This window comes from Bufo gargarizans, unplaced genomic scaffold (assembly GCF_014858855.1).
Source record: "Bufo gargarizans isolate SCDJY-AF-19 unplaced genomic scaffold, ASM1485885v1 original_scaffold_1094_pilon, whole genome shotgun sequence".
Taxonomy (NCBI): domain Eukaryota; kingdom Metazoa; phylum Chordata; class Amphibia; order Anura; family Bufonidae; genus Bufo; species Bufo gargarizans.
In genome coordinates this window covers 61,432-88,020 of record NW_025334235.1, presented here as the reverse complement: position 1 = coordinate 88,020, position 26,589 = coordinate 61,432, and the positions used below count along the sequence as shown (strand labels likewise).

Sequence of the window (26,589 nt, the reverse complement as noted above, 5' to 3'; positions counted from 1 at the left end):
TGTGACTGATATCAGCCGCTCCTCTTATAACGCTCCAGCGCTGATATAACCTCCAGACATTACATCACATGTGACTGATATCAGCCGCTCCTCTTATAACGCTCCAGCGCTGATATAACCTCCAGACATTACATCACATGTGACTGATATCAGCCGCTCCTCTTATAACGCTCCAGCGCTGATATAACAGCCAGACATTACATGTGACTGATATCAGCCGCTCCTCTTATAACGCTCCAGCGCTGATATAACCTCTAGAGACATTACATCACATGTGACTGATATCAGCCGCTCCTCTTATAACGCTCCAGCTGATATAACCTCCAGAGACATTACCATATGTGACTGATATCAGCCGCTCCTCTTATAACGCTCCAGCGCTGATATAACCTCCAGAGACATTACATCACATGTGACTGATATCAGCCGCTCCTCTTATAACGCTCCAGCGCTGATATAACCTCCAGACATTACATCACATGTGACTGATATCAGCCGCTCCTCTTATAACGCTCCAGCACTGATATAACCTCCAGACATTACATCATGTGACTGATATCAGCCGCTCCTCTTATAACGCTCCAGTACTGATATAACCTCCAGAGACATTACATCATATGTGACTGATATCAGCCGCTCCTCTTATAACGCTCCAGCACTGATATAACCTCCAGACATTACATCACATGTGACTGATATCAGCCGCTCCTCTTATAACGCTCCAGCGCTGATATAACCTCCAGAGACATTACATCCTATGTGACTGATATCAGCCGCTCCTCTTATAACGCTCCAGCGCTGATATAACCTCCAGACATTACATCATATGTGACTGATATCAGCCGCTCCTCTTATAACGCTCCAGCGCTGATATAACCTCCAGACATTACATCACATGTGACTGATATCAGCCGCTCCTCTTATAACGCTCCAGTACTGATATAACCTCCAGAGACATTACATCATATGTGACTGATATCAGCCGCTCCTCTTATAACGCTCCAGCGCTGATATAACCTCCAGACATTACATCACATGTGACTGATATCAGCCGCTCCTCTTATAACGCTCCAGCGCTGATATAACCTCCAGACATTACATCACATGTGACTGATATCAGCCGCTCCTCTTATAACGCTCCAGCACTGATATAACCTCCAGACATTACATCATATGTGACTGATATCAGCCGCTCCTCTTATAACGCTCCAGCACTGATATAACCTCCAGACATTACATCACATGTGACTGATATCAGCCGCTCCTCTTATAACGCTCCAGCGCTGATATAACCTCCAGAGACATTACATCATATGTGACTGATATCAGCCGCTCCAGCAGTATTATAAGCTCTGGACTGTAGGGTTACTAGCCCTTTAAATCTTAGTACCCCACCCTGCTTCAGCCACCATCTCTGTGATGTATGGCCTAAACAACCACCTGTTACACGTATGATTCATGGTATGTAGCCATGTGCGGCTCCGGCAGGCGTGTACGGGGGGTGGGGGGGCAGCCTGTGATTTACACCCGGTCCCTCAGAAGTGTCAGGGATCTGCTCAGTTTCCTGTAATCTGGGATCAGACGTGTTTACGCCTCATGCAGCGCCGGGGACCATATATGGAGCAGGTGAGAGATGAAAGGACGGCGGAGACAGCACAGGCCACACAGCGAACCCCTATATACAGCTTCATCCTTGTAAAACATGTTCTGTAACCCCTCTGCTTGCTGTCAGTGGATGGGAACTCAAACTAAGAATATCGGCAGCAGAAATCTTGCTTCTATCTTGGTGCATTTATTTTACCTGCATTGATACATTGTAGCAGCTAGGACAGGAGTTTGTATGGCTGATGTGTTTAGTTCACACATTGATACATTGTAACAAATGTTCCAAGCATGAAGCATGAATTGACAGCAAGAAGAGATCTTGAAAATGGTGAGACACTGAAACGTCCAATGGTTTTCCTGTAAATCACATCTGAGGTCATTTGACAGAATTTTTAAAAACTATCCCATATTAGCGTCTTGATTGTGGGCGCAGTTTATGGCGCGGGTGGGATTTACGCCGTAGCGGTGTGGGCCTCACTTAACACATTTGCTTCTTGCAGGCGTCAGAAAGGCCTCATTTAGATCCAGTTATTCACACTGCAACGATTCAGCTGCGGTGACCTGGAATAAATGCGCCGTTTGCCCATAAAAGCCGTCAAATGGCGTTTGCTTCACTCCCTGTAATTTTACTGTCACTGTGAGGACGTTATTAAGCCGCCGCTTACTTCCCTCTAATTCTTCTCCGTATTTTTGTTTGCTTTTGGTGTTCGCCACACGCAATGAAATACAAGAAAATGACTTCTAATGGCCGGACAGATCTGACGGCAACACAACGCGGGGAGGAGGGGGATTACGATCGTTACTGTCAGTAAAGAAGCCTCTAAGATTCACGCTGCTCACAATATCTGCACGTGGAAAGTATTCTGTGTGGTGGCGAATACATGTGACATCAGGGCGCGACTCCTCGTTATAGCGGCAGGTAAGGTACGATCAGTCTCTACGTCCGAGAAACGCCACATTCCCGGCACGGCACAAATCAAGAGGTCAAGATGACTTTGGCGCAATGTGCGGCTGCGGGAAAATGGATTTACACTGACTTCTACCAGAGTGCAGCTGCGCGGTGCAGTGAATTGCATCACTAGCTAACAGCTGTATCCCCACCACAGGGACTGACCTGATGTGAATGGATGCCCTGCAAGGTCAGGTCACGAACACATACCGCCATTTTAAATGTTAGAGACACCTCATAGTATCAAATGGTTCAAATAGTCGCCAATTACAGCAAATAAACGGTAATCGTGAAATGTCCCACAATGTCCTAATTGAGTTTATGGTTCAATTCGTCATCATTGTCAAAATCTCTGCTTCCTGTCAGTGACTGAGATCAGTCTTTATTTCATCATGAAGCTAAATTCCTGTGCAAACCCCTCTCAAAGCTGAGGGTTTGTTACAATGTATCTAGTCTAGGCAATTCCTTTGTGAGTCCTGTACTTACTACAATGTATCAGGGCAGGGAACATGTAGCAAACTGTATCAGGACGGTACGGATACTTCACTCAGAGAACTGTTTGCACAGATACAATTGTTACTATGTATCTGAATCTAAACAAGTATGTTCTCATTCATGGACAGCAAGCAGAGGCTTGGGAAATTCAGAAAGCTGCAGCACTTTTCATTATGTGTTCACTGCACGTGATATCCTGGTAGGAAAGCGGGACAACCCTTGGAATAGCTGCAAACTCCGGTGGAAGCCATCATGGACGCCATATTGGTGGTCCCCCCCCCCTCCTTCCTAGAAGCAGATACAGCGCAGAAGCGTCAGAACACATTTTATCGATTTCTGGCCGACGAGGACGAGATCTGTGCAGGGATACTAATATTGCGTGGGTTTCCTCCGGGTTCTCCGGTTCCTCCCACACTCCAAAGACAGACCGATAGGGACCTTAGATTGCGAGCTCCTGGGGACAGTGCCTGTAAAGCGCTGCGGAATATGTCAGCGCTATATAAGTGCATAAAATAAATATTGCCCTAAAATCTGTGCCATGCTTCATCGCTCCTCATCCCCCGCGGGAGCGCTCGCACCTTCTCACCGTCTACCACAAACAGGGAAATTTTTTATTTTTTTTTTATCGGATCTCTCGCCACATTCCAGGAAGCGCGACAATTAAACGCTTCACTGACACCTAAACCGTAGTCAGGCAATTAATTACCGCTGCGCGCCTTCTTCACGTTTTCTGGACCTGCGGTTTATAGAGAGGAAATGAAGAGGCCGTTTACAAGCAGACAGGGGGGGGGGGGGGGGGGGACGAGCGCCGGGCGCAGCTACAACCGTCTGGCAGAAAAACATCACCCCAAATTTGTGACCCACATTTAAGGGACTCGGCCAAGGCTCATATCCTTCCAATCTGGGGCATAATTAAAGGTCACCTTCCCCCAAAAATAAAATGTGAGGTAATCCCCGGGTCATGCTCTGGTAGTTATGGGGTAGCAGCCATTGCAGCGCCCACACAGGCTGGTGCCCAGCTTTCCCGGGGCAGAGTTTTCCATCATACCCTGGCTTCTGCTTGTGTGCGGCGCCTCCTCTGACTCTTTCTTTACAACTTGCAAATAAGCCAATAACCATCCGAAATCCATTTTTGTCTACTCGCGATGTCAATATAGCGACCGCACCGTACAAATAAGACATTTACAGGCAGAATGGCAGCTTTTAGCGTCTTCTCCAGCTGTCGCCCACCGCCGCTGCATACAACGCCCCCGTTATCACCGCGGGAGGGAATGTATGTGACGTAGCTATAAATTACTGTAAATACGCCTCACCCTCCATGCTACGTCCTGGGACAGAACCACATATCCTGGAGCCGGTCCGATAATACCACCCTGTAATAACAAGGTATTAAAGGGCCGGAGTAAAGACTAAGCGCATTGTCATAATGCAGCTTCTATTTCGGGTCCTCCTCCTATTCAAAATCTCTGCTTTCCTAGGGTGACCTGGAACAGTCAAAAAAACAACAACCTTATCAAAGCTGAGGGTTTGTTACAGTTGTATTCAGTGTAGAACTAAACATTGTGGACTCTAGACTGATACAATGTATCAGTTCAGGTAAAAGGTAACACATGTATCAGGAAAGGAGAGACATTTGTGCTGAGGAGTCCAGAGAAGATTGTCCGCACTGACACACTGCAACCAAACCTCAGCTCCATGAACAACGACTTGGTCAGGGTATGTTTTCATTCACTGACAGCACGCAGGAACTTTAACACATTTTATATTATAAAGTCTCAGAACGTTTACAATAAACAATGAGTTCCATTAGACTGGACGACCAGGGGCGTTACTATATTTCATAGGGCCCATTGCAAAATAAGATGGAGCTCCCACCAACTAGTGTAAGAAAACCAGTGTTATTATCAATAATTAGAAGTATAATAGAACTATATATATATATATATATATATATACATACACACACACACACACAAAAAGCCGCCATATCATTATTCCCCACAAAAAGGCACAACGTCCTTGCCCCTCCCAACCTTTGGGCCCCACAGCAGGTGCTAAGGCGGCTATGGCTATAGTTTCACCCATGTGGACGACCAGTGGCGTTTGTAGTGGTTTGCAGTGCCAGGGAACAGACACAAGGTGGCGCTCCAGGTCCCCCAGTACAAAGTCCCCTACAGCAGGCATGCTCAACCTGCGGCCCTCCAGCTGTTGTAAAACTACAACTCCCACAATGCCCTGCTGTAGGCTGATAGCTGTAGACTGTATGCTGGGAGTTGCAGTTTTGCAACAGCTGGAGGGCCGCAGGATGAGCATGTCTGCCCTACAGAATGGAGCTGGGGGGGGGGGGGGGATAGGGGGACCGCGGTCAGCGTTCTCCTCTCACGTCTCCTTTGTTTCAATCCAATAAAAAGGACCGGGCGAGAATGACAGAAGCTGAAAGTAAACCGCCGCTCACTTCTTACGGGAGACCGCCTGCCCAGCCCCTATACTTCCCTCCGCGCCGAACCGTCAAATTCCTGGACATAATGAAATCCAAGCGCAAACTAAACAGGATGTCAGTGACCAAAGATGCCTGCCGGTGGTTGATACGAGGTACCTGCACTGACACACTGTAGCAAACTGCCAGGACAGGGGGGTCACAGGGGATTGTCTAGACTGATACACTGTAACAAACCTTCAGCTGTGAGAAGTATTAGGTATGCACTTTTTAGAATCTAGGTGTAAACTAGGATGTTCCCAGTCACTGGCAGCAAGCACAGATCTTGAAAATTGTGGGAAACTGAAACATTTGCGTCATACAGCAGAGTTCATCCGATATTGTTGCAGGTGTCTGCAGCTTGTACACAGAGACCCCCTTATACCCTTCCCTGCCCCCACCCCACCCCGCAGGGAGCGCTCACCAGAGCAACGCAATTATTAAAGTGTTTTATGCAACAGTTGCTCTTCTCTGCAATTAGCTCTCGGCACAGAGCAGAGGTGGCTGCGGTCCAGATCCCGGCAGGAATAATATCACAAAGCCTCAAATTATACATCTCAGGACCCCAGTGATAAGCGGCGCTGAGGGGGCTGCACCCAAGAGCTGGAACACATCCAAAACAGCCATTAACTCTTCTGCTGCTGCACAGTATACAGAGCGATGCTCTGCAGGTGCTGAATGCTCCGGCTGCAAGGATAAACTCACTGCTGACCTTCCTGCACAGTGAGACAGCGCAGATTCTTACCCAGGTTAAATCCAGGGGCTAATCTTTACCATGCAGACCACCAATGTGGCAGAAGGGTCATAGCCCCTCAGGTACTAGGGTCTCGGGGTGACTGCTGCCTCTGTACCCCAGGTGCCATCCTATGGAGGCGTCCATCACTGCAGCAATGGGAAATCGCTGTACAAGGAACATGCCCCCAAAATGAAGACCCCCTGTCACACCTGAGCCCTGACACCAGAAACAGAGAATCCTCTTGTCATGCTCCGCCCTCTCTGATAACGGTGCATCATTGGTGGAGAGCTCCTTTAAGTGTCGTGCCTGCAGAGATGCAGTGTGTGAGCAGCCCCTGTGTTACCCGGGGAGGGGGGAACCAGACAGCTGATTTCTGTTATTCTAGGACCTCACTAAACCAAAAATCTCAGGATGAAACTTCTCCCACCACCTGCGCTGCGTATAGTGACACAACGAGGATACATTTCCGGAACGGGGGCTCTTCTTACCTCTGTCTTCCCCTTACTCTGACACGATCGGCGGGTGTCTTCATCAGAACTCCACTCTGCCATCTAAAAGACACAAAAAGATCAGAAAAAGTTACATAATGGAAAACCAGAATCTAGAATATCCAAAAATGAATGGCCTCCTCCATTCTTTACACTGCAGGCTGCATCCATCAGATAACACTGAGTGCAAGATTGAAAATGCTTATAATAAAGAAAAATATAAACTCATAGAATATTATATAATTATTATTATCCCAAAGAATCAATAACCTGCAAGCACAGTGTAAATGATACAGCACGTCTGCAGAATGCACGCGACCAGCTTAGATACACAGCTCAGCAGACAGTATCACACACGACCAGCTTAGATACACAGCTCAGCAGACAGTATCACACAGGATAGGATTAGATACACAGCTCAGCAGACATCACACAGGATAGGATTAGATACACAGCTCAGGAGACAGTATCACACAGGATAGGATTAGATACACAGCTCAGCAGACAGTATCACACAGGATAAGATTAGATACACAGCTCAGCAGACAGTATCACACAGGACAGGATTAGATACACAGCTCAGGAGACAGTATCACACAGGATAGGATTAGATACACAGCTCAGCAGACAGTATCACACAGGATAGGATTAGATACACAGCTCAGCAGACAGTATCACACAGGATAGGATTAGATACACAGCGCAGCAGGCTGTATCACACAGGTTAGGATTAGATACACAGCTCAGCAGACAGTATCACACAGGACAGGATTAGATACACAGGCTCAGCAGACAGTATCACACAGGATAGGATTAGATACACAGCTCAGCAGGCTGTATCACACAGGATAGGATTAGATACACAGCTCAGCAGACAGTATCACACAGGATAGGATTAGATACACAGCTCAGCAGACAGTATCACACAGGACAGGATTAGATACACAGCTCAGCAGGCAGTATCACACAGGATAGGATTAGATACACAGCTCAGCAGACAGTATCACACAGGACAGGATTAGATACACAGCTCAGCAGGCAGTATCACACAGGATAGGATTAGATACACAGCTCAGCAGGCAGTATCACACAGGACAGGATTAGATACACAGCTCAGCAGGCAGTATCACACGGTATAGGATTAGATACACAGCTCAGCAGGCAGTATCACACGGTATAGGATTAGATACACAGCTCAGCAGGCAGTATCACACGGTATAGGATTAGATACACAGCTCAGCAGGCAGTATCACACAGGATAGGATTAGATACACAGCTCATCAGGCAGTATCACACAGGATAGGATTAGATACACAGTTCAGCAGACAGTATCACACAGGATAGGATTAGATACACAGCTCAGCAGACAGTATCACACAGGATAGGATTAGATACACAGCTCAGCAGACAGTATCACACAGGATAGGATTAGATACACAGCTCAGCAGACAGTATCACACAGGATAGGATTAGATACACAGCTCAGCAGACAGTATCACACAGGATAGGATTAGATACACAGCTCAGCAGACAGTATCACACAGGATAGGATTAGATACACAGCTCAGCAGACAGTATCACACAGGATAGGATTAGATACACAGCTCAGCAGACAGTATCACACAGGATAGGATTAGATACAGAGGATGGAGCCAGGTGCATCCGTTTGGTAGCTGATGACTTATATCCGTGATGCCCGCGCCCAGCGCTCCCCTCCAGATGGTTCACCTGGCACCGGGAGAGAATGTGATTCCAGAACAGAGATAAACGGCGATGACCGACCGGACAGAGGACGAGGGCAGAAAACACCTCTTCATAACAGAGGATGGGAGGGTAGATAGATGATACATTTTATTTGTACTTATTGTTACTTAGTTCTCCTCTTTCTGGAGAAGCTCCGAGGACTGCCCCCCCCCCCCCCCCCCCCCCCCCCGCCTCCGCAGCCGCTTTTTCTAGATATGAATAATTGAGGACACTTCGAGTTGGTCAGTTGTTACAATGGTCCATGAAAAGAAGATGAGGATAATTGGTCGGATAGCCCCCACAGTGTAATCCCGCTCCACGCTCATTACTCCAGACCTCATTGAAGAAAATCTTTGGATTCCAACCCCCATCATTCTGTCGATGGACAAGCAGGCCCTGGTATAACCCACTACTCCCAGTAACTGAGGTTCACAGAGCCGCACTCACAATACCGGGTACCAGAGTATAATCAATTCACCATGGCATGATTGTATACAGACCACTGCCCCCATCAGGCACGCAGCATAGACACCGCAGCGGGGGAGGGGCAGGCCTTTGTTTTAGAGGGCCGCTCAAATACTGGGGGTTAAGATGAGAAAGAAATTCCCACATAACAGAGGAAGAATCCAAACAGTAGAACAATGCGGAATATAACAATGTAGCAGTAAAGGAACGGCTACACAGCGACGCCGTCACCCTGTGCCATACTACATGCTGCGACTGCATCCCAGCTGGCCGTATATCGCAGTGCGACGCCATCGACCATCATTACAATAAATGTCCCGCGACACGTCGCATTGCGTTCTACCCTGTACGTCGTGTAAGGCTAGGTCTACACGACGACATTTGTCGTGCGACAGATAGGGCGCGACATTTGTCGCGCAACAATTTTTATAATGGCAGTCTATGGTGTCGCACTGGAACATGCTGCGACTGCGACGCGACAGTCGAAGAAAAATCCATCTCGAATGGATTTTCTGCGACTGTTGCGTTGCAGTCGCAGCATGTCGCATGTTGCGTTGCGACACCATAGACTGCCATTATAAAAATTGTCGCGCGACATTAGTGCAACAAAATGTTGCGTGACAAATGTCGTCGTGTAGACCTAGCCTAACACGTGACAGAGATACGGTAACACCAGCCGGGATACGGGTGGAGGACGTGACCACCCTGCTGTAGACGTGGACCACTAAAGCTCCACAGCGGTCAGGATCGGGCCCGGTGATGCATCTGAATGCAGAGTCTGGCTCCATGCACCTCTATAGATCCTCCTGTCACACATTCTATAAAATCCATTCCTCCCCCTCCCGCGATGTTGACCCCTTGTTTGTGCTCCTGCAGACGCCACATGCCGTGTCTTGCTCAGAAAATCTGTACAATCACCTGGCAGCAGAGCGCTCGGCACTGATCTACTGACAGATCTCCAGGGGGGGGGGGGGGGTCTGCAGGTAAGACATGCTCCAGCCTGCCGGCGACCAGTCACTGAACATCAGTCATGGGATCGGCAAGAAGCACCATCATCTCATCACCCGGTCTGTGACTCCTCCACGTCCTAAGCCGCAACCAAGGGTCACCTGAAGGCAAATCTCTAAATTCCAAAATGTCACAACACTAAAAGATGAACATAAAGGACATCACAAAACAACTGACGATCATCACTAATATGATACACAACCTGAGAAGATGAGTCGCCTGCATCCCATATCCAGCTATGACCTATGTCCTACATACAGTACAAGAACTAACACGAAACAGCCACATCCAGGTGTGCGAGACCCCAAACATCCCCCACATCAGCAAAAGGATGACACAAGGACCCACAAACACTAGAATTAAACACAAGCATTAACATAATTACTATAATACTGCTCCTATGTACAAGAATATAACTGCTATAATACTGCTCCTATGTACAAGAATATAACTACTATAATACTGCCTCCTATGTACAAGAATATAACTACTATAATACTGCTCCAATGTACAAGAATATAACTACTATAATACTGCCTCCTATGTACAAGAATATAACTGCTATAATACTGCTCCTATGTACAGGAATATAACTACTATAATACTGCTCCTATGTACAAGAATATAACTGCTATAATACTGCTCCTATGTACAAGAATATAACTACTATAATGCTGCCTCCTATGTACAAGAATATAACTACTAAATACTGCTCCTATGTACAAGAATATAAACTACTATAATACTGCTCCTTGTACAAGAATATAACTACTATAATACTGCTATGTACAAGAATATAACTACTATAATACTGCTCCTATGTACAAGAATATAACTACTATAATACTGCTCCTATGTACAAGAATATAACTACTATAATACTGCTCTATGTACAAGATATAACTACTATAATACTGCTCCTATGTACAAGAATATAACTACTATAATACTGCTCCTAGTACAAGAATATAACTACTATAATACTGCCTCCTATGTACAAGAATATAACTACTATAATACTGCTTCCTATGTACAAGAATATAACTACTATAATACTGCTCCTATGTACAAGAATATAACTACTATAATACTGCTCCTATGTACAAGAATATAACTACTATAATACTGCTCCTATGTACAAGAATATAACTACTATAATACTGCCCCTATGTACAAGAATATTACTACTATAATACTGCTCCTATATACAAGGATATAACTACTATAATACTGCTCCTATGTACAAGATATAACTACTATAATACTGCCTCCTATGTACAAGAATATAACTACTATAATACTGCCTCCTATGTACAAGATATAACTACTATAATACTGCTCCTATGTACAAGATATAACTACTGCTCCTATGTACAAGAATATAACTGCTATAATACTGCTCCTATGTACAGGAATATAACTACTATAATACTGCTCCTATGTACAAGAATATTACTACTATAATACTGTTTCCATGTACAAGAATATAACTACTATAATACTGCCTCCTATGTACAAGAATATAACTACTATAATACTGCCTCCTATGTACAAGAATATAATGACCGTTTTACTATGGCCAGGACAGGGAGTATATGGCGGTTTACTGCAGGGATGAGGCATAATTAATTAGAATTCACAATCATTCTGGGGATGTGCGGTCACAGTCTGCATCTCCTCCTGGTTTCGGTATATAGCAGCGCCCCCCTCTTCCCGGGGTCTGTCCCCTGTGTGGACTGTGCAGAGCTGAGGGTTTGCTGCATTCCTCTGTGCTGCTCCCACAGTCCTTTGCTCTGTTTACATGTCAGGCGGCTGCTCTGGGAAGATCTATGGGGCTTCATGGCAGGAACAGTCGGGTCAGCAAGAGCTTGAAATGCAAAGTAAAGCCCCCGGGAGCCGGCTCTCCATATCTGGATAGGAAATGCAGCGGCTGCAGAGAGCGGTGCATGTGTGCGGGCTCCGGGGCCCCTGAGCCGCCTGCACCCGCTGCTGGCATGGCCTATTGGCGCTCTCGGCCTCATTTCTGAAGTCGTTCCACTGTGACATTTCAGCTTTTGTGAATCATTTCAAAGGCTCCAGTAACAAAAGCACCAGTCAATTTATGACGCTGCTCCCAGTATCCGTGCAGTGCGGCGGACTCTGCGCATATTTATGAGGCCGCCGCGCCGTCCCTTAATCTTCCTGGGCCAATTAGTGGCGAGTCTATTATATAAACCCCCCCGGTGGCCTGTATGTTACGGATTATCCGGTGCTGCTGCGCCTCCAAACACAAGAAAGCAGCTGGAAAATAAGTCAAGTCACAATCCGAGCACACGGAGTCCTCACATCAAACAATCCCACACAGGAGCAGGGCGATCGCTCACACGAATGGCGCACCTGACCGCGGACGCTCCGCCGCTATCAGTGTATAAAACCTCGGATGTGACAGCGGTTTTCTGGTTTTAGGGTAATGAAGTCTTATCACCGCACAATGAAACACTCTGCAACTTTCTAATAGACTTACTGATTCCATCTGTCACCATTTTAAACTTTAGATCTCTCCTTGCAGTCAGTGAATGGAGGCCTAAAAATCCCCACAGTTTACTATGTAAGCCCCAGTGCAGACAGTGCTCTGTGCGCTGACCTCATCTGCAGCAGAATCTCTCTGCTGTCCTGATCGTTACAATGTATCAGTCTGGAGGATGTTTACCCGATTAGGGAAGCAGGCGAGTATGACGGATCCGTTTTCTATTGTGGCAGAGAAAACAAATCCGTCCCCATTGACTTGCATTGGGGGTCATGCCGGATCGTCTTTCTCCGCATCCCAGGACGGAAAGAAAACTACAACATGTTGCGGTTTGCTCTCCGGTATGGGAACGCAACTAAAAGGAACGAAATGCATTTTGGAGCGCTCCGTTCTGTTCAGTTTGGTTTTGTCCCCATTACTAATGAATTGGGACAAAACTGAAGCATTTTCTTTCCGGTATTGAGCCCCTATGACGGATCTCAATACCGTAAAACTAAAACGCTAGTGTGAAAGTCGCCTGATGTCTTTATCCAGCTGTTGAAAACCTGTTCTGAAGATTTCCAGACTTTAGGTTTTGTTATAATTGTTTCTAGTCCTGATAATCAGGTAAACATCCTGCAGACTGATACATTGTAACCATCCGGACTGATACATTGTAATCCTGCAGACTGATACATTGTAACCATCCAGACTTATACATTGCAATCCTCCAGACTGATACATTGTAACCATCCGGACTGATACATTGTATCCATCCGGACTGATACATTGTAACCATCTGGACTGATACATTGTAACCACCCGGACTGATACATTGTAATCCTGCAGACTGATACATTGTAACCACCCGGACGGATACATTGTATCCATCCGGACTGATACATTGTAACCATCTGGACTGATACATTGTAACCATCCGGACTGATACATTGTAATCCTCCAGACTGATACATTGTAACCATCTGGACTGATACATTGTAACCATCCGGACTGATACATTGTAACCACCCGGACGGATACATTGTAATCCTGCAGACTGATACATTGTAACCACCCGGACGGATACATTGTAATCCTGCAGACTGATACATTGTAACCATCCAGACTTATACATTGCAATCCTCCAGACTGATACATTGAACCCATCTGGACTGATACATTGTAACCATCTGGACTGATACATTGTAACCATCCGGACTGATACATTGTAATCCTCCAGACTGATACATTGTAACCATCCGGACAGAGGAGCGATTGAGCTGCACTCAGAGGATTGTCTGCACTGATGCTTACATTGTAAACTATAGGGATTTTTAGGCCTCCATTCACTGACAGCAAGTAGACATCTTAAAAATGCAGATCTGGCCATGATGTGGATTTGCCAAAACCTCCCTAAAAGGTGCACAACCCCTTTAATAATTATATTTACTGACAGAAACTGAAGATCATCAAAATGGTGAGACCCGCTGTACCATGGGCTATTCGTCCATTCTTTTCATAAAAAATAAAAGTGGCGCATGTTCTGTTTTGGTGACTTTTGGAAGTCAAAACTTTTTCCCCCCCTTTTTAATACTATGCACATCCGTTACAACATGGGCTTTGCGCGGCTGAGATGGGGTCGGCCACGGCAGCCTGACATATTTACTATAATTAAGCTAGAAACCTGGCATAAAATCTATGTGAAATCTCCTCCGGCTCCGAACCGCGGCTGATGTCAGAGTCCAGCACCGGAGGGATCCACAACGCTAATGAACTTGGTGCATCCTGAACAAGCGAACCAGAATGCTAAGACTTGTTTATGAAACGCCAGTCTTAGTAATGGAGGGTCAACGTCTATTAGAAGAGACTTTTCATTACACAATGAGGATTCGTGTTTTAGGGCTTTCGGAGCGCACACCTGACACCAGCACACAAGTCTGTGTAATGGAAATCTATAGGGACTGTACATTATTGGGCTCCGCGGCCCCTTGAATAGCAAAATGGAGGAATTCTGTTTTATGGACCCCGACAGTGTTATCACAGGACACATGACAAATCTGTGAAGAGATTGTAGCAGAATCCCAGCAGCGCACAGGCCACATCCAAGGAACCTGGGGGATTGTAAGGCAAATTTCTTTTTACCAACCATGGAACTTTTCCATGGAGAGAGATTTTTTGTCAGCGTCACTCGCTTCAGGGATTATCCAGAAACAAATTTTTTGCAAATCAGGAAATTTTCAGCATGAATTCCACAGTTCTGCATCATGAGGATGGACGGGACGTACCTGGAGGAGGGAGACGTTGTACAGACTGAGCCTGAAGAGGTAGTTCCTGCAACAGGAGAGAAAGAGAGACCCGATGAAGTAATAAATACATTGTATCACAGAGAGATGATGTAGTATGTATCAGATTATATTCCCGGTATATACCCCACATTATCACAGATTATATATTACGTATCAGAGATGATGTAGTATGTATCAGATTATATTCCCGGTATATACCCCACGTAATCTCTGATACTTAATATATAATCTGTGATAATGTATTATGTATCAGATTATATATCCTGTATCAGATTATATTACCGGTATATACCCCACATTATCACAGATTATATATTAAGTATCAGAGATGATGTAGTATGTATCAGATTATATTCCCGGTATATACCCCACATTATCACAGATTATATATTAAGTATCAGAGATGATGTAGTATGTATCAGATTATATTCCCGGTATATACCCCACATTATCACAGATTATATATTAAGTATCAGAGATGATGTAGTATGTATCAGATTATATTCCCGGTATATACCCCACATTATCACAGATTATATATTAAGTATCAGAGATGATGTAGTATGTATCAGATTATATTCCCGGTATATACCCCACATTATCACAGATTATATATTATGTATCACAGATGATTACAGTTTATATATTATCAGCAAACACTTGGTAACACGGACATGAAAAGTGATTCAGGAATAGGGATGAGTGAACTTCTGTTTCCAAGTTCAGGGTACAAGGTTCGCGTTATCTAGGTCCGTGGCAGTGGAATCCATTATGGAATTCTCAGATAACCTGAACACTTTGTACACCAAACTTGAAAACAGAAGTTCGCTCATCCCTAGTCAGGAATTTTACTTGACCATAAACGTAACTGTTCAACCAGTGTCAGGCAGCTGCCGCCAAGGCTGACTGAGATGATGAATGCAGCCGATAACGCTTTTTTTTCTGGCATCTTTTATGCATTACTAATTGTCAGTAATAACGATGCAGAAACGGATCATTTCTTTTTGACAATTGATTGCGATGCAATGTAACATTGTAGCTGCTGGAAACGATTAATACCGTAGGCTTCCCCGTCCATCCCGCCGGGGGCTCATGTCACACTCCTGCAGGTTATAATTACCTCTGAGAAGAAAGATGCAATTATTATAACTGCAAGATGCTGCCGGACAGGATACCTGGAGCTGCGCTGGCAGCCATATTGGTCGGCTCCCAGCTTTCCCGAATACAGATACAACAGGCAGAGAAAAATCGCGGATGACTTAGGATCTTTTATTTTGGAGGAGGTAATGAAAATATCTGCCCCCCCCCCATGTGCAGCTTAAAAGCGCAGGACGCGCCTAGTGGCGGAGCGGCTGCAGCCGTGCATCTGATCATTCATTAGGACGCAGCGTTTAACGTGATGTATAATAAAGCAGGAACAAGCCCCAGCGGGACCATGAATATTTTACAGAGCAATTTCCCGGCTCTGATCTCCTGTCTCCTCGTGAGGTGCCGGCTGTTATCAGACTGAAGCCGCGACCGGGGAATCCGCGCAGCCCCGCGATCCGTCACCTGAGAGAATGCGAGGGCTCATGGAGGCGCACGGCATGAATGGATCTAGCGCATCCGGTGACCCCTCAACTACACAGATGAAAAACGGACCAGCGAAGCCGAAAACGGACAGAACACGAGGAGGCAAAACAGCAAATCCTAGACCTCAACTAAGACGCCAATATCACAGCACAAGATTTCGGAGCAAAAAACTAAAAAAAAAACAGGAGTGAAACTGGGCGTGGGTAGCTACGTGTGAAGAAGCATGCCAAAAAAGAAATAATCTACATTTTACATAGGACTGCAGGTGACATCTACTACATTATCTGTACTCAGAGAGTTATCACTGTTATCTGTGGTGTTACATAGGACTGCAGGTGACATCTACTACATTATCTGTACACAGAGGGCTATCACTGTGTTATCTGTGGTGTTACATAGGACTGCAGGAGGCATCTACTACATTACCTGTACTCAGAGAGATATCACTGTGTTATCGTTGGTGTTACATAGGACTGCAGGGGACATCCACTACATTATCTGTACTCAGAGCGTTATCACTGTGTTATCTGTGGTGTTACATAGGACTGCAGGTGGCATCTACTACATTATCTGTACACAGAGGGCTATCACTGTGTTATCTGTGGTGTTACATAGGGCTGCAGGTGACATCTACTACATTATCTGTATTCAGAGAGCTATCACTGTGTTATCTGTGGTGTTACATAGGACTGCAGGTGACATCTACTACATTATCTGTATTCAGAGCGTTATCACTGTGTTATCTGTGGTGTTACATAGGGCTGCAGGTGACATCTACTACATTATCTGTACTCAGAGAGCTATCACTGTGTTGTCTGTGGTGTTACATAGGACTGCAGGTGACATCTACTACATTATCTGTACACAGAGGGCTATCACTGTGTTATCTGTGGTGTTACATAGGACTGCAGGAGGCATCTACTACATTATCTGTATTCAGAGAGCTATCACTGTGTTGTCTGTGGTGTTACATAGGACTGCAGGTGACATCTACCACATTATCTGTACACAGAGGGCTATCACTGTGTTATCTGTGGTGTTACATAGGACTGCAGGTGACATCTACCACATTATCGGTTTCTCAGCCTGGCTCCTCACTGCAGAAGTCCCATATATAGACTACGCAGACCATGCTCCGGAGATGGCAGCGCTGCCCGGCGCCCGCACCTCTCGGTGTCTGGATCCTGTACTGAGCTGATTCAGCACAGTGAAGATTATGAGATTAAGCACAAGTCACAGGAGACCCCGAGCTCCGGGTGATCTGCAGCGCCAGGGACACCCGCAGGACGGAGGCGACATGGGCGCCGAGTGTCAGTAAAACATTCTGTAACCAGAGATCACACAGAACCGGCGCCATTCATGTACCATGCACCGTGTATGGTGCCCATAAGAGGGGCCTTACCCAGCAGCAGCGCACCGCCACATGACAGCCCTCAGGGGGGACGCCATACCGCAGGAACACACAGACAGCGCCAGTATGATAGGAGCCTATCTGGGGTGTTACATAGGACTGCAGGGACGATTTTGCTGGGCTCTCCTTTACTTATTGGCCTCCTTTGGAGGAATCGTGACAAATTCCTCATGCACAAGACCGTTGTTTTGGTCCGCATCTGAGCCGCATTCACTTCAATGGGGCCGCAAAAGATGAGGACAGCATCCGTTCCGTGGTCCTCAAAAAAATATATAACCTGTCCTATTCTTGTCCGTTTTGCGGACAAGAATAGGCAGTTATATCAATGGCTGTCTGTACCGTTCTGCAAATTGTGGACGGCAAAACACACAACGGTCGTGTGCATGAGGCCTAAGGCACTGATTTTACGAGCATAGAACCCACTTCGATGACACATTCAGCTCTGCTTCATCTGCTTCTACACATGATCGGTATAGATTACCTGGCGCCCACGATCAGCTGATTCCTGTTGACATCGAGGGCGAGCTGCGAGAAATCCTGCACGTCGCCATAAGAGAAGTTGGACAACCAAGGCCTGAGGTCTAGGAGGAAAAAGAGCAGAATGAATACATTTCATCATAACCCCATCCCCCACATTCAGGGGCTCGGACGTGCTGATCAATGGCGCCGCTGATTATTGGCTACTAATCCTGGCAAATAACCAACTTCAGCAGCGCCGTGACAGGAATCAGACATTCTAATCAATCCCTAAAATTATCACAACAATCTGAGGGTTTGTTACAAAATATCCAGCCTAGACAATCCTCTAATCCAGGCACGCTCAATCTGCGGCCCTCCAGCTGGTGCAAAACTACAACTCCCAGCATGCCCGAACAGCCTACAGCCAGCAGCCTACAGCAGGGCATTGTGGGAGTTGTAGTTTTACAACATCTGGGGGGCCGCAGGGCGAGCGTGCCTGCTCTAATCCCATGCGAGGAATCTGTCAGTCTGAAGTCTGTTCATATGGCAGAGGATACATTGTAACAGACCCTCAGCCATGAGCAGTAACAGGTCGCCTGGAGGGGACAGCGTTTCCTTTTACTGAAAGCAATAAATCTAAACCGGTTACCCCTGAAACAGTATAACCCCCATCATTGTGTACAGGGAGGCAGCTGGTGGGAATATATATCAGGGAGATAAGCGTGAGCTGCTGCCATGTTCTCAGGTCAGACGGGACTGTGGGAGAAGGGGGTTCTGGGTCGTGAAGCTGCCCCTCGACACATGACAGGGGCTTCTCCCGGAACCTGCTTTTGCCCCATAGTCCAGTAAATCTTGGAGCGGTCTCTTCTGTCCGGCTGCTTCATCTGTGTCTGGGAAAGCTGGGTGACAGGCTGGAGTGACTGCGCGGCTGTAATGACCTCCTGCAATCACCCAGCTTTCCTACAGCCGGAGGGGTAACTTGCATGAGGTGCTGGTTCCAGGGGAGGATCTGTATGGGAATATTAATCACGTAGATGGCAGCGCTCGCGGCTTCTCTCTGACCATCAGAAGGTGCAGATCCTCACTCTCCAGGTGTGCATGCTGGGACTTGTAGTGTCCAGACTGAGATGGGGGCATGGAAGACCGGGCTAATCTCCTGCTCTTTGCAGGAAGCCCCTCCCCAGAGGAGCTGCCTGGTTAACAACCAAGAGGGGGACTGGCCAGAGGTCATCGAAAGGGCCCGGAGGGGGAGCAAACACCTGACCCTGGAAAACATAATGGGGTCTCCGCTCCTCTGTGTGCAGCCCTCATCCCCAGTGCACTGTGCGGAGTCTGGGCCACAGGTCTGAGCCCCCCGTGCCCCTCCCCCATTACGCAGGGTCCGTGCTGTCAATCATCCAGCCACATCCCCCATGAACGGCGCCGATCTCAGAATGTCTGCAGGATGATGGAGAGAGTGGAGCAGAGACATTCTGTATGCAGAGCAGACCCCGGGTCCCCGTCCACCCACCGCAGGAAGACGATCAGAGGGAAGGACAGCGAGCTCCGACCGGCGGCTATTAAACGTAATATTTCTCAGAAATCACAGGACTGGGAGCTGCAGAGAAGCGGCGGCCGGGGAACCGGGGGCCGAAAAATCATCACCTTTTATTAACACGACTGAGGAGACGCAAGGAAATTTTATCTTTAGAAATCTGTAAGAAATACAATGTATCAAAAAAGGGGCAAAGCTAAAGCAGAGGGACCCCCGAGAGAAAATCAGAATGGGGCCCCCACCTAGCACCTCCCGACAGGGAAAGCAGGGACTGCACCTCGAGCACAGACCGAAGCGCGACCCCCGACCAGGAGCTCGTCCCCCATATTGGAGAGGGGAACCGTGCAGATTCTTACCACATGAAGATGGAACCCTGTCCGGATTCAACCTCTAGGGCCAAAAGTGTGAAAGATGGAGACAACCCCAACAGATGTCTGCACAGAGCAAGGGTCAAGAGGATGCTTCCCAGAATGCAATTCACTAGAGACATCTCTGAGTGAGTGCAGCTCTGGAGGATAATACAGGATGTAACTCAGGATCAGTACAGGATAAGTAATGTATGTACACAGTGACTGCACCAGCAGAATAGTGAGTGCAGCTCTGGAGTATAATACAGGATGTAACTCAGGATCAGTACAGGATAAGTGATGTATGTACACAGTGACTGCACCAGCAGAATAGTGAGTGCAGCTCTGGAGTATAATACAGGATGTAACTCAGGATCAGTACAGGATAAGTAATGTATGTACACAGTGACTGCACCAGCAGAATAGTGAGTGCAGCTCTGGAGTATAATGCTGGATGGAACTCAGGATCAGTACAGGATAAGTAATGTATGTACACAGTGACTGTACCAGCAGAATAGTGAGTGCAGCTCTGGGGTATAATACAGGATGTAACTCAGGATCAGTACAGGATAAGTAATGTATGTACACAGTGACTGTACCAGCAGAATAGTGAGTGCAGCTCTGGGGTATAATACAGGATGTAACTCAGGATCAGTACAGGATAAGTAATGTATGTACACAGTGACTGCACCAGCAGAATAGTGAGTGCAGCTCTGGGGTATAATACAGGATGTAACTCAGGATCAGTACAGGATAAGTAATGTATGTACACAGTGACTGCACCAGCAGAATAGTGAGTGCAGCTCTGGAGTATAATACAGGATGTAACTCAGGATCAGTGCAGGATAAGTAATGTATGTACACAGTGACTGCTCCAGCAGAATAGTGAGTGCAGCTCTGGAGTATAATACAGGATGTAACTCAGGATCAGTGCAGGATAAGTAATGTATGTACACAGTGACTGCACCAGCAGAATAGTGAGTGCAGCTCTGGAGTATAATACAGGATGTAACTCAGGATCAGTACATGATAAGTAATGTATGTACACAGTGACTGCACCAGCAAAATAGTGAGTGCAGCTCTGGAGTATAATATAGGATGTAACTCAGGATCAGTACAGGATAAGTAATGTATGTACACAGTGACTGCACCAGCAGAATAGTGAGTGCAGCTCTGGAGTATAATACAGGATGTAACTCAGGATCAGTACATGATAAGTAATGTATGTACACAGTGACTGCACCAGCAAAATAGTGAGTGCAGCTCTGGAGTATAATATAGGATGTAACTCAGGATCAGTACAGGATAAGTAATGTATGTACACAGTGACTGCACCAGCAGAATAGTGAGTGCAGCTCTGGAGTATAATACAGGATGTAACTCAGGATCAGCACAGGATAAGTAATGTATGTACACACTGACTGCACCAGCAGAATAGTGAGTGCAGCTCTGGAGTATAATACAGGATGTAGCTGAGGATCAGTACAGGATAAGTAATGTATGTACACAGTGACTGCACCAGCAGAATAGTGAGTGCAGCTCTGGAGTATAATACAGGATGTATCTCAGGATCAGTGCAGGATAAGTAATGTATGTACACGGTGACTGCACCAGCAGAATAGTGAGTGCAGCTCTGGAGTATAATACAGGAAGTAACTCAGGATCAGTACAGGATAAGTAATGTATGTACACAGTGACTGCACCAGCAGAATAGTGAGTGCAGCTCTGGAGTATAATACAGGATGTAACTCAGGATCAGTACATGATAAGTAATGTATGTACACAGTGACTGCACCAGCAAAATAGTGAGTGCAGCTCTGGAGTATAATATAGGATGTAACTCAGGATCAGTACAGGATAAGTAATGTATGTACACAGTGACTCCACCAGCAGAATAGTGAGTGCAGCTCTGGAGTATAATACAGGATGTAACTCAGGATCAGCACAGGATAAGTAATGTATGTACACAGTGACTGCACCAGCAGAATAGTGAGTGCAGCTCTAGAGTGTAATACAGGATGTAACTCAGGATCAGTACAGGATAAGTAATGTATGTACACACTGACTGCACCAGCAGAATAGTGAGTGCAGCTCTGGAGTATAATACAGGATGTAGCTGAGGATCAGTACAGGATAAGTAATGTATGTACACAGTGACTGCACCAGCAGAATAGTGAGTGCAGCTCTGGAGTATAATACAGGATGTATCTCAGGATCAGTGCAGGATAAGTAATGTATGTACACGGTGACTGCACCAGCAGAATAGTGAGTGCAGCTCTGGAGTATAATACAGGAAGTAACTCAGGATCAGTACAGGATAAGTAATGTATGTACACAGTGACTGCACCAGCAGAATAGTGAGTGCAGCTCTGGAGTATAATACAGGATGTACCTCAGGATCAGTACAGGATAAGTAATGTATGTACACAGTGGCTCCACCAGCAGAATAGTGAGTGCAGCTCTGGGGTATAATACAGGATGTAACTCAGGATCAGTACAGGATAAGTAATGTATGTACACAGTGACTGCACCAGCAGAATAGTGAGTGCAGCTCTGGAGGATAATACAGGATAAGTAATGTATGTACACAGTGACTGCACCAGCAGAATAGTGAGTGCAGCTCTGGAGTATAATACAGGATGTAACTCAGGATCAGTACAGGATAAGAAATGTATGTACACAGTGACTGCACCAGCAGAATAGTGAGTGCAGCTCTGGAGTATAAAACATGAAAAGCAATGTAATACATGTAAAACTGGAAAGTGTCACTATAGGAACCATTCTCAGGGAACGCCCTTTGGATCTGGGCGCTATCAGAGCGGGTACAGCTGCCATGTTGGTGATGTGACCTCACGATTCTTTATAAATAGTCATGAATACAGATTTCCATTGATTGACGTTCGTTCAGGCGTTGCACTTATAGGAAGAGAACATGGAATGAAACCTTCCGTGTAAATTCCCAAATGCGATGTCCTGTGGGTCGCTCAGAGCCGGAACGCTCAGGAACATCACGAGGCGCGAGCCTCCATCTTATAAGCCGTTTCTTAGATGCTTCATTGATGCAGAAGGCGTCGGAGGAATAATCAATGTTTAGATGCAGAAATCTCATTCCACTCAGTTACACCGCCAAAGGTGAAATCACAAACAGCCAATCCCTGCTGAGGCGACCGTAACGGCGGCCTCCATTGTGCGCCTGAGCCTCGCAGGCAGGGAGGCCCTGGCCGACCCATGATGGATGTGTAATATTTCACCAGTTCAAACCAGCGGAGCTGATGGGTGAAATGTCAGGAAAATAAATCACAAAGAATCACTGGGAGCCTGAAAATTCATCAGCCGTTGCCAGCGGTGAAGCAACAGCGAGCGCACACAGAAGAGCGGCAAAGAAGGTCCGAAAATTCTACAGCGCAAAAAAAAGATGAAAAACAGCAAACGGGAAAAGTCAGCGACAAAACTGCGACAATGAGAACCATTACCTTGTACCCCATGTACCCCTGCCCTGCACCCCACGTGTCCCTGCCCTGCACCCCACGTATCCCTGCCGTGCACCCCACGTACCCCTGCCCTGCACCCCACGTACCCCTGCCCTGCACCCCACGTACCCCTGCCCTGCACCCCATGTATCCCTGCCCTGCACCCCATGTATCCCTGCCCTGCACCCTACGTGTCCCTGCCCTGCACCCCACGTGTCCCTGCCCTGCGCCCCACGTGCCCCTGCCCTGCGCCCCACGTGTCCCTGCCCTGCACCCCACGTGCCCCTGCCCTGCACCCCACGTGCCCCTGCCCTGCACCCCACGTATCCCTGCCCTGCACCCCATGTATCCCTGCCCTGCACCCAATGTACCCCTGCCCTGCACCCCATGTGCCCCTGCCCTGTAACCCATGTATAATTGGCCTGTACCCCAAGTGTCGTGTTCTTGTCCTGCACCCCAAGTTTTAATCTTCATTATTCCAGCAAGGACCCTCTATGAATCATTTCCTACAGATCTGGATTAGATTTGGAGCCCCCCCGCTTCCTAGGTTTCCTAATTGTGGGGGGGTCATTTGATTATTTTTAGATTTGCTTTTCTTGTAATTACATTGGGCGATGCCATGTATTCTTCTCCAGTCACATCCAGAGCTGCAGTCACAGATCTCCCATGGTTTATTGCGCGGCGTCGGTTGTGACACAGAACGAGGCGCTTTAATGGCGCCTGAATCTATTAGTCAGGCCCGTGCGACCATTACACGCCTGCGATCCGGAGGCTTCACTCCTGAGTTTCAACCAATTAATCTGGCTTTAGAGTCATAAGAACCGGCTGAGATTTAATTAAGGATAAGCCGCAAAAAACAAACTCCAAACCGTCTCAGAATTACAAATTGTTGGCCCTTGTAAGAGCTGAGGGGGGGGGGGAGGCATGAAGGTGCAGAGCCTCGCGCCTCCTGACTGATCTATAGTAATGAACGGTATGGCGGGAAGGAAGAGGAGGTCCTCTAGGGGTGTATCACATGTACGGGGCTCAGATACAGCGGCTCAGCAGACAGTATCACACATGACAGGCTTAGATACAGGCGCTCAGCAGACAGTATCACACAGGACAGGCTTGGATACAGGCGCTCAGCAGACAGTATCACACGTGACAGGCTTGGATACAGGCGCTCAGCAGACAGTATCACACAGGACAGGCTTGGATACAGGCGCTCAGCGGACAGTATCACACAGGACAGGCTTGGATACAGGCGCTCAGCAGACAGTATCACACATGGCAGGCTTGGATACAGGCGCTCAGCAGACAGTATCACACAGGACAGGCTTGGATACAGGCGCTCAGCAGACAGTATCACACGTGACAGGCTTGGATACAGGCGCTCAGCAGACAGTATCACACATGACAGGCTTGGATACAGGCGCTCAGCAGACAGTATCACACGTGACAGGCTTGGATACAGGCGCTCAGCAGACAGTATCACACATGACAGGCTTGGATACAGGTGCTCAGCAGACAGTATCACACAGGACAGGCTTGGATACAGGCGCTCAGCAGACAGTATCACACGTGACAGGCTTGGATACAGGCGCTCAGCAGACAGTATCACACATGGCAGGCTTGGATACAGGCGCTCAGCAGACAGTATCACACGTGACAGGCTTGGATACAGGCGTTCAGCAGACAGTATCACACATGGCAGGCTTGGATACAGGCGCTCAGCAGACAGTATCACACGTGACAGGCTTGGATACAGGCGCTCAGCAGACAGTATCACACGTGACAGGCTTGGATACAGGCGTTCAGCAGACAGTATCACACATGGCAGGCTTGGATACAGGCGCTCAGCAGACAGTATCACACGTGACAGGCTTGGATACAGGCACTCAGCAGGTAGTATCACACATGGCAGGCTTGGATACACCAGTTCTGTGGTGCACTCATTTTGTCAGACAAGGGGGCAGTGATGAACGTTTTGGTGTAATTTCCGCCCCCACAGTGAAATGGTTAATGCCCCCCTCTAATCTTGCAGAATATGAAGGATCCTGACAGATGATCATCCAGCTGATGACTTGTGATCCACATCCATCGGTTCTTCCGTGAAGTTCTGATACTTTCATCCAGTTGTTTCATGTGTCGGCGCCGCCGTTACCATAATCCGGGGGGCGGTAAATCACTCACATGCTGAGAACAAGAAGAGCCGTATTTTGGGATGACTCAAAGTTCCCGCACGTCCTCGGGCTAAACCCACTGATCTCCTTTGCATCAGACTACAAAGTCCCGGGCGAGAAAACGGCGAGATCGACGGATTATTCATCAGCAGGACATGAAAAAACGGAAAAACTAATGTTCAGTGCAAGAATCTGAGCAAAGACAGAAATGTGAGAATAAGGGGTTACCAGGGCCTAATATAGAGTCAATCATCTAGACCCCCCTCCAAAACTATTACAACCCCAGGGAATATTACAGGCCTGACCCCTGCGCTGATGTCTCTGCACCCCCATCACCGTAGTAGTACAAAGTAGTAGTTACAATACCCCCCAAGAAATTAGGGCAACAGGACATGTGACATTGTTCCACAGGTGATAGGAGGACGTGCACTAGGACCCTGTAGAAGTCTAAAGCCATACAGCGATCTGTTACATTGTATCCATTCCTGACAAAACATCCTGGACACATTTTACCTGCACTGATACATTGTGACGGTTGGGACAGGAGTGGAGATTTGTGCTGATGATGATCTAGAGCACAGATGTTTCTGCACTGATACACTGCAACAAATACTTTTGAAGGATTAGGTCTGAATGGAGTTTTATGTGAGGAAACAAAAAGTTTATCAAAAACTTGCAGAATCGGTGATTTAGTGTTTGGTAGAAGGGTCCCCGACATTAAGCCGTAAACAGGGTGATGCTCTAATGGGACCCCTAGAAATCAGATATGAGTATTGGAGAACCCTGCTGCCCATCAGCGCCACCACAGGAGAAATGAGGAACTGCACAGCTCTCGCGGAGATCAATGGACGCTCAGACGCTGTAGCCGCTCTCTG

At 47.0% G+C, this 26,589-nt stretch overlaps 1 protein-coding gene across 4 annotated transcripts in view; it reads right to left on the bottom strand.

The window, feature by feature from the left end:
- The window catches only part of SEMA5B (semaphorin 5B), a 170,696-nt gene that overhangs the window by 88,763 nt on the left and 55,344 nt on the right, over positions 1 to 26,589 (bottom strand). For all 4 annotated transcript variants that reach the window (XM_044273746.1, XM_044273748.1, XM_044273745.1 and 1 more), the window contains 3 exons: positions 18,221 to 18,320; positions 14,736 to 14,781; positions 6,750 to 6,812 (listed from right to left, as the gene is read on the bottom strand). In XM_044273746.1, the coding sequence (XP_044129681.1) occupies positions 6,750 to 6,812; positions 14,736 to 14,781; positions 18,221 to 18,320 (209 nt within the window). The remainder of the gene's footprint in view (positions 1 to 6,749; positions 6,813 to 14,735; positions 14,782 to 18,220; positions 18,321 to 26,589) is intronic.